Source organism: Pezoporus flaviventris, unplaced genomic scaffold (assembly GCF_033815535.1).
Source record: "Pezoporus flaviventris isolate CSIRO_AGI_PZ_B2104156 unplaced genomic scaffold, CSIRO_AGI_Pfla_v1 ptg000001l, whole genome shotgun sequence".
Lineage (NCBI taxonomy): Eukaryota > Metazoa > Chordata > Aves > Psittaciformes > Psittacidae > Pezoporus > Pezoporus flaviventris.
The window spans coordinates 44,394,269-44,404,110 of NW_026892549.1; the positions used below are offsets into that span (position 1 = coordinate 44,394,269).

Below are 9,842 nucleotides of genomic sequence, written 5' to 3' on the forward strand. Positions count from 1 at the left end.
GGACAGTGCGACTCCTTAGTGCAGTATTTGTTTTTCTCAAGCAAGGATAAATGTTGGAACTTTAAAATTTATTTCTTTGCAATTTGTGAGTTAAATCATCCTCTGGTGATTAACTTTGTTTAGAATTGCTTTTTAAAAGACTTTTAATGTATTTTTCTATTTTATTTAACATATGTATAAGTGATGCTGTATGTATTGTAAATTCTTCTTATGAGACTTTTATCTTGGTCTTTACAATGTGGCAGCAATGGGACTGTATACTGTCACTTCTGCTCTGCTTGTCTGTTCTGCATTGTCACCCTCTATCCCAGCTCTGTATTTTGACACTTGTTCTGCATTCCTGCATGCTTCAGGCTTTCAGGGTTTGGTTGGCAGTCAAATTTTTATCACAGAAATGAGAATAAATAGTGCTCTGCAGAACTATTTTCTGTACCTTCTCTTTAAGTACAGGTCTTGCCTTTGAAGTGGTTTGTGAGAATAAGTCTGTATAGGCTGACAGTACACTCCCTGGAACAAAGTACTAAATAATTTTGACACCCTGCAGTCATGTGGGGAAATTACTCTTTTCAATGAACATTATTGCAAGATTTCCTTTGCATATTACTCTAGTGGTAGTCACTGAGAGGGATTGTTTCCTTACTTTTTCCTTAGAAAATAGAATTTAAAATAGAAAATAGAGTTGCTGTAACTTTAAGTGAAATAGCTTTCAGTTTCTTTAAGCTTAGCTGTGATGGTAGTGCTTAATTCTCTTGCACACCTGGACATCTGAAGGGATAGAAGTCAGCTAAGTAAATCTGTCTTTCACATCCACATATTAACTATGTTCATTCGTTCTTGTGACTTCAGTAAATAGGGCTGCTGACATAAAAGGCAAAAAATTGAAATTGGAATGTGTGAGTTGTACCTTTGGTTTTGGCCTATGTCAAATATACATCTCACACAACCGATACTAAAGATACCAGAAACTTATTTTTTGTTTGTCCTTCAGCTGCAAGAGAATGTGTCATTGCACTTTTTGTTACTCTCAGGGAGGAGTGCCTGTAGGCCTGGCACCTAAACCATTACAGATCCTTTATGGGCATACTGATGAAGTTTCGAGTGTTGGCATCAGCACCGAACTGGATATGGCAGTATCAGGATCCCGGGTAAGCGTCCTCATACCTTCCCCTTCTTTGCCCTCTTCTCTACTTATACCATAGAGCGTGTCTGAAGTTGATTGAGTACAATAAAATGTGACTATTTCACAATTATTTTTTTCTTCAGCCTTGCAGAAGATACGTGCCATCTCCCTTGCTGCCTGCTTAAACCAGGCTCTCTCAAACTGCACAGCATAGGCCTCGGCTACCATGCTTTGTTATTCTGCACAGATGAGCTTTAATTTGTGTGGACTTACTTGGAGATCTCAGGTTTCTCATAGAAACAATTCTGTGACAGTTTCTTCCCTGATTTCCTTAACCTTGAAGGTTCTGTGCAGCTTACTCATGCTCTACTACATACTGTACTCTAATATAGGCAAGCTGCCGAACTCTGACTCTGTAACGCACATAATGTTCACTCATAAATATGGCATATGAAATACCTGATTTGCTGTCTGCTCTTCCCATCTTGCCCTGTTTGCATTTGTTTTTTCGTATGCCTACAGTACATGGCCTTCAGGAGAATGCCTCTTTGTTTAGAATTCCTAATGCTCAGGAGTCTTGATCTCCGGTTAAGGATTTAAGTGCTTTCAAAGTATTCTCTCTGTATTTAAATACTCTTTCTGCATGCTGTGGTAATGTGTCTGCTGAGTAGCAACTTAACTGAATTTGGTCACTGCAGGATGGGACTGTTATTGTCCGCACTGTTCGGAAAGGTCAGTATGTGAGGACTTTGCGACCGCCTTGTGAGAGTTCTCTCCTGCTGACTGTTCCAAACCTGGCTGTGTCTTGGGAAGGCCATATAGTTGTCCACACCAGCATAGAAGGAAAGACTACTCTTAAGGTATTTAGTTTCATGGAGTACCTCTCTTTCACTGAAGACTTTAATAATAAATGTACCTCACTTTATCCTTATTTCGTAAAGTAATGAGGCTTTTTAAGCATGCTGTGTCTGTTTCCCCTTTTTCTTTTTAATTTTGCTAGCCATTTTGAGTGCAATTTGATTAAAAGATAAATCACAGGTATACTGTGCTCCTGTGAGCTTCATGAAAATCTTCAAACAGCTGCAAGGAAGATGCCCAAGCATGCACTAATGAGTCTTCCTGGGGGAGCTGCTTTGAAATGTAAAACTAGGGGAAACGAGTTCCACTGTGCACAGATACAGAGGCTTGTAAGGGGAGCATTAAGCTCCGAGTGCAAGATGCCCAGTGACTATACTGATGTTTCTTAGCTTTGGATTGGAGGTATAGCTGAAAGGTTCACAGTTTACCTTATCCTATCTATTGAGTAGCTGTGTAGTTGGTTTAGTAAGTGTAGAGCTGTTATTTCTATGAGCATAGGAAATCTCTTGGAAGACAATTTTATTGGAGATAAGCATGCTAGCTGCATGGGGAAGATGGGGAGAGAAGTGACCAAGGAAGGTATTGTCAAGCTGGAAGAGCTTAGTATGTTCATGTTAGCTGTATCTTTAATTCATCAAGAATTCATTGCCTTGTCCAGAAAATGCTTCTGTATCTAGCTCTGTGGAAATATACCCATTTCCTTCTGCTTTTCAGACTGGGGGAAAGGGTAGCAGCAGGGCATAAGATGAGTGCTCTTTTCCCTTCTTCTCTCTTAACAAAAACCCATATAAAATAGACCTGTCCATTAAATCCATGGATGTGTCCAGAAAATTTGGGATTGATTAGATAGATAGGTAAGATGTTACCATGTTGCATCATGAGGTAATGAGCAATAACTTCAAAAATTCCCATAGAGGACCTGGTATACATACACATTGCATATAGGCTTGGTACTCTTTTATCGTTCAGCAAGGAGGCTGTTGTCAGTAATATTATCTGTGGATTATTGTCCAAGTAAGTTCCTGTTAGAGAGCTAAAGATACAGATAATACAATCTTAATCCATTCAGTCCTCTGTGACAGATTTATTTTTGATCTATTCAGGATAAGAATGCATTACATCTCTATTCTGTCAATGGAAAATATCTGGGTTCTGAGACTCTGAAGGAGGAAGTGTCAGATATGTGTGTGACTGGCGAGTATATTGTGATGGGCAGCTTACAAGGATTTCTTTCCATACGGGATCTCTACAGGTAATGTACCAACACCATCAGTGATTTATTACTGAGATGTAAATATAAAGGCTTACTGAGAAAAGCTGTGATTGTCCCCATCTCTCATTGGTTACTGGGAAGGCAGCAACTGCAGGTTCAAGCCTCATGTAGTTCTGCGTGGAGTTTTGAAGTCCATGTACTGCTATGCCCTGTAGGGCTCCATTGCTCCCCAGAATGGGAGTTATTATAGAATCATAGAATGGTTTGGGTTGGAAAGGACCTCAGGATCATCTAGTTCCAACCCCCTGCTATCGACAGGGACAGCTCACACTAGGCTATGTCGCCCAAGGCTCTTCCCAAGCTGGCCTTGAGCACTGTCAGTGATGGAGCAGCCACAGTTTCCTTGGGCAACCCATTCCAGTCCCTGATCTTTGTCTCTTAGGCAGTTGTGGTACTAATGTTACAGTTCTTCAGTGAAATGGCTTAACTTACCCATCCATGCCTTTTCTTGTTATTTGAGCTTTATTCTGGGGTGCGGTTAGATCATTCCTTAGAAGTTTACAATAATTGAAATCACTAACTGGATCCTTGAGAAGCTGTTCTATAATGCATCCTGTGGACAGCAGTTTCAAATGCAGTGTGATTCTTTGCAATACGTGCAAATACACAATATACTATATGTGGTTTTTGTTCATTTCAGCTTGGGTTTGACCATCTCCCCCTTAGCCATGCGACTGCCAATTCATTGCATTTCTGTCACAAAAGAATATAGCCACATCCTTGTTGGCTTGGAGGATGGCAAGTTGATTATCGTTGGTGTTGGCAAGCCAGCAGAGGTAAAACCCACCATCAAGAACTTTTTCTACCGAACAATGGGAAACTCACTTATTTCTGCTTTCCAGTTGAGCAAGAGGTCTCCTCTATGGCAGGGTAAATTTAAGAGCAAGTTTCAGTTTTCAGTGGGAAAGAAATAACTTTTGAGACTGCTCTACTGAAATTTCTCATTAAGAATCAAAGGTATAATAGGGATCGCAGATGGGAAGCTCATCTGGACTAACTTGCAGACTTCTATCACACCTGAATGGGCAAAGTCATAATAGCTAATCTTTTCTGAACATGATAGTGTTCTCAAATGCTTCTTGATGAGATAATTTTCCAGAAGAAAATTGGAAATGAAAGAGAGCAAGATACTTTATTTTTTATGGTTTCTGTTAGATATCTTTTAATACGCATTGTATGACATTGGGGGGTAAAAAAAAAAGTATTACTTCTTTCTGTAATTGCAGTGCACAAAGAATCACTTGTGTAGGTTCCCAATATGCTCTGTGCTCCATATGGTGAATATAAACTTGTTGGTACTGCATATGCAGTATCAAATACAGAGCATCCATCTGTCGAATAGCTATGCCCAACTTTTCTTGTGCAAAATGTAGATTTTGCTTTAAGTACTACTTCTCATGACTTTCAAAGTACTTGAGTTAGCTTATTCTCTTTATAACCCGATCTCCATTGTGCTGCAGTATATTTATTTGAAAATGTGGTTATCACTTTTGCATGACCTTAGTAAACGGCAGAGAAGATGTATCATTTGATTTTGTACTTTAATTGTGAAAACTGCAACTTTATTTGCCAGCATTTTAAAATGTTTTAGCTAGGAGATATATAGTTTAATACAGTACTCTGATTTTGCTTGCAGCAGATGGGGAGGGGAGGTTTACACTGAGTTCCAGTTGGACAGCTTTTTCCTACTGTAGAATTGACAAAGAGCTGTTTATGATATGGTTAAACATATGTTTGTAACAGCAGCTTTAAAGTCTCTGTCATTTCTAAGCTTCCTATTGCATAGAAAAGATTTTTTTGTAGGCTGAAATTTATGTATCTTATTAGACTGAAGGCTTTTTCTTTTTTTTTTTTTTTTTTTCCCAGTTCTTTCTAACATCTATTTTTCTAACTATGGAAAAAGCGTTGTTTCAAATACTGGGTTCCTTTTATGAATGTAGAGACTTTCCAATGATTTTCCAGGATTTTCTGTTTATAATTCAGATGATCTGCAAGGTTAATATCCATGTACATAGATATTTCTAAAAAGCACAAACAGGAAAAATGTTATATCCCAGATTTTCTAGTTTTCTATAATGGCATCCATATATTTGAAAAGTATGTGTATGTGGGTTATTTATTTGTTTATTTGTAGTTTGGAAGAAATATATTCGTTACTAGAACTTCATCCTTATGCAGAAGACAGTGTTGTAGTTCGGGATTTCGATGATACTGATCCTTAGGATAAAGGGAGAGACTGACCTTTAATGTGCAAAATGCTGCTTGGTATTAAGATTGGCCTATAGTGTTTCCGCATTGACAGTATCCAGCATGACGTGAAGTATAATAAATGTCTTTGTATTTTTAACAATTACTTTAGCTGTTTGGGATATTGCAGAGCTCTGAGGAATTATCACCTGTTAGCATTAATCCTGGTCAGCACTGTGCCTTTCCTAGGACGTTGCTGCTGTAGTGATAAGAGTTCCTAAGCATGCTGCATTTGTTGTATTAACTGCTGGGAACTACTCTAAACTTGTGCTATTAAGGCATGCATCCTGTTTATTAACTGCAAGGGATTTCTTAATCTAATCAGCTGCAAGGCTGATCACTGCTGGCCAATCATAAATGTTGTACTTGAGGAGTAAATTAAAACAGTTTCTTACAAATTATTGTCAGATTGCAGACCTACCAGATGCTGGATTTAATACAGCCTCTGGTTGCTTGTTACCTGTCTTGACTTATGCAATATTCAGTATGAGTTATTTCTGGTTTAAATTTCACTCTGAGCACTGCACACAGGATCTTTGGAAGACTGTATAAATTTGACACCAGGAGATAACCTTTCTCTCTTACCTTCCTTCTGCCATCACTGCCCTGCATTTTGGTTATCTTTTCCTTTTCACTTCTAGCAATTTTTGTTTGAAATCTCGAAAATAAAATGTCCTTTCTTCTAATTTAGTTCATTTTTGCTTGACATTTACCTCATATTTCTTTTTTTCCTTCCTAACACTGCTTCTAAGCTGTTTGAAGTAGGTTAAGTATTAAATACTCATGATTTGGCATTATCCCTTTAACTGTTCAATATCAGAGAAGACTGTGATTAGTGTTTTGTCTGATGTTTTTTTGTCAGTCCCAAATATCATCCCTAAATGTAGCTTTTGGTTTGTTTTCAAATAATTTTTGTTGGTGTGATTTTGTTTATGCAGTACATTGTAGTGTCTTCATTTCACCAAAATCAGTGTCTGAATTCCTTTTTAATTTATCCACCTTATCCCTTCCCCCTCCTTTTGTTTCTCTGAATTACTTTTAAACAGATGCGCTCAGGTCAGCTTTCCCGAAAGCTGTGGGGATCAAGCAAACGGCTCAGCCAGATTTCATCAGGAGAGACTGAATATAACACTCAAGATTCCAAGTGATTGCTGCTTCTACCTTCTCTCATGGATTCCAGAAACATGTTTAATCTTTTGGTCACTTTAAATGTGTATCTCACCTTTCAGAGCCTTAATTCTTAAGTCTGTTGATGATGAAGCTATGGTAGAGGTATAGTAATAAGCATATGTAATCAGGCAACTTAGCCTGCTTGCATATTTTTCCTTAACTGTGTCGATGTGGTCACAGCAGAATCCCTCTCTAAATAGCAGCTAAAAGTGTGTTTCAGAAAAAAAAAAAAAAAAATTGAATTTAAGATAAACAGCATTTGATTTAAAGCTGAAGGTCCTCCTTCATCGCAAAGAAGCTATTTGGCTTTGCTTTGACAGCATTGTAATTCTCCATCAGTAAATGAAAATTCTGGCAGTCTCAGTGGTCAGATTCAGAATTGAGATAGCTGGCAGTTATGACCTTTTCCATGGTGTTTTTTTTTTTTTTTAGCCCAATGAACAATCTGTTGCAATTTGTGTCTGTAAATGGCTATTGCTATCTTCTTTTGTGTAGTTTCAGTTTTAGGCTGTTCTGCACGAAACATCTGTGTTGCACTACTTGATTATCAGAAATTTTTTTAAGTACAGACATGACTAACTTCAAAGGAGTTGAAGGTGGTGAAGGAGCTAAAGGAGGTAGGAAATACTTGCTGCTGAAAATTTATGTTGTTAGGTAGACTAAGCCACACACCAAGAAATCCCATAATATATTTAATATCTTTAAGAAATACAGAGGAAGAATCAGTATCTATGTATTGGTCAAAGATCAGTCTGCTTCATTAGTGAGCTAACTCCTACAAATAAAACAAGATTTCCACTGCAAAATCATTTAAACAATTTAGACAGAACATAATTTAATTATGTGCAGCATAATTTAATTAAGTAGCATCTATTTGTTTCTTGGCTTGGTGTTCACCAAACCACTTGTTAGCCTTTTTTTTCTTGTTTGCCCTCTGTAAGCAAGCAAGGAAACAGATAAAGTATCCATTTTCAAGATGTGTTTAAGACATGGGATGAGAAAATGTCAGATCCTTACCTGTGCTATATCCAACAAAATAGTTATGGATTATGTGCTGTATTTTAGAGAAGCCATTACTGATTTTTTTTTTTGTTTTGTTTAGCAATACATGATGATAGAAGGGCGTGTGTTTTCCTATCATTCTGACATTTTTATAATGTTACTGATTTAAATGATAAACCCTATACTGTTAGAAAAGCCTGGTGCTGAGGGAATAAGACAGGTTTTTGGATTGGCATGCAAAGGTATGTGTGCATATGTATTATATGCGTGTATGTTTGTATATATATGTATATTCATGTATGTATGTCTATTAGAAGGAGAAAATACAATGGGGTAAGAGGAATTACAGGTATAAGGCAGAGCTCTAAGTGACTGTTAGCTAGTATGTTCCCCTTTGACTACCCCTTTCTTCCCTCTGCCATGACTTTTCTTGTTATTTTTATTTATTTATGGAAATGAATGTGTGTTGTATCTCTTATAAATGTTATCAGATATTCCCTGTGGCTGGGGAGCTGTTGAACTACCTGAGGAACTCCATAATGTATAATCTTATTTCATTAACTTTTAGCACAATATTTATTAACTTTGTAGAAAAACTATCTCCTTACCCCACAAAAGGATAATCTTAACAAGTTCTGTTAGTCTCATTTAAACTGTTTTCACTGCCTCAATTTCTTTACTGGAAAAAAACCAAACAGCCCTCCTAGTGACTGATTAATGTGCTGTTCAAAGAAAGTTACGCTGCTTTTTCTCAACTTTTGTAAATGAAATAATAAATCAGACTAGTGAACAAGTGGGTCTATGCATAGTTGCAATGTTCTAGCTAATCACTGTGACAGACTGGATTGTCTGGAAAGTTAGGAGAAATAAGAATTATTTCCCTGAGTCACTTGCCAAGAGAACATTAAATTTCCAAAAGTAGAGCAGTGTGGTTTTTCCAGCCTCCATGTATGTAAAGAAATTACCCAAATGCACCTGTACTTTCAAGTAAGCTATAGAGACGTGAAAACACTATTTTGTAATCAATTGCTTATCTAGTAAGAATACTAAGGATACTCTGGAAGTATTGTGTTCATGAGAATGTGAAGTATGTTTGTCCATTATGATTTCATGAAGGAGGGATTCCAGGGGAGCTCCTCCGAGAGTAGTTTCGAAGAACTTCAGCTCAGAATGTGAGATCTTTCTGTGTTATGGGAAGTTGGAAAATTCATTTGGGACATTGAGTTAATAGTTTTTGTAAGTTTGCATATATGTTCTGTCTAAATGCATGTATGAGGTTAAGTGTTTACTTGCAGGGAAAGAGGGCAGGAAATGATGTTTTGGGCTAGCAGAATCAAGCGGAAAAATTGAAGAGAGAGGTCTTTTGTAGTGTTTGGTGAAAGCATAGTTCATTTTTTTGTCACCTCCACAGAGGGGTTCAAATAAGGGTTTGAAAACATCCTACTCTGGGTTGGGTAAATTTATACAACGGTTGAATAAATGGTTGTTTGTAGTTTAGTATTAAAGAATACTGAATACACTGCATCAGTTTAAGTAAAATATAATGTTGCTGCAATAATTTGGGATGAAAGTCTATGGTGAAAAGCTTTGACATTGAGTACCATCATTTCATTACGTTACAAGCATTATGTGTTGTCACAAGCATCTGGGATCAGTCTAATTGTGGGCATTTCCTGAGCTCTGAAACTTAAAGCTACTTTGTGCTCAGGACAAAACAGCAGCAAGAATGAAGAGGGGCAGAGGTGAGCCCTAGGCTGCTTTATGCACTGTGTGTAATGGCAACATCCATTGCCTTTTGATCTTTTATCTGGTCCTTGAGGATGGGAGGTAAACACCACTGCATGCTTAGCGTTGTTGCTAGAGGCCCTCTAGAAAGGCCCCCATAGACTTGAAGGTCTGCACTTTATCTAAACCAGCTTTAAATAAAAGATACAGGACACAAGTGTAAGCGTTAGGTGGTACGTTGTTTCTTTTGGCTTTAACTTATTTGTATAAATCTTTTTTAAAAGTAGAAAATATTTTTTTCTTATCAGCTATTTAGGGTGGTTGAATTGAGGTCTGTTATGCAGTGCACTGTGAATTAGCAAACTGACTTTGATTTCCTCAAGTTTGGTGGTATCTTCTTTTAATTTTTTTGGAACAACCCTTATGATATGTATCAGAGTTTAAGAT

General features: G+C 37.4%; 1 protein-coding gene across 6 annotated transcripts in view; it reads left to right on the forward strand.

Moving 5' to 3' along the window:
* The window catches only part of NBEAL1 (neurobeachin like 1), an 80,071-nt gene extending 72,592 nt beyond the window's left edge, over positions 1-7,479 (forward strand). For 3 of the 6 annotated variants that reach the window (XM_061454902.1, XM_061454893.1, XM_061454919.1), the window contains 4 exons: positions 1,029-1,145; positions 1,819-1,980; positions 3,082-3,230; positions 3,892-4,455. In XM_061454902.1, the coding sequence (XP_061310886.1) occupies positions 1,029-1,145; positions 1,819-1,980; positions 3,082-3,230; positions 3,892-4,165 (702 nt within the window). In that variant the 3' untranslated portion in view covers positions 4,166-4,455. Of the gene's footprint in view, positions 1-988; positions 1,146-1,818; positions 1,981-3,081; positions 3,231-3,891; positions 4,456-6,544 lie in introns of those variants that run through there. The other 3 variants (XM_061454911.1, XM_061454930.1, XR_009743663.1) reach the window with 2 other exon arrangements.
* The last annotated feature ends 2,363 nt before the right edge of the window (positions 7,480-9,842 follow it).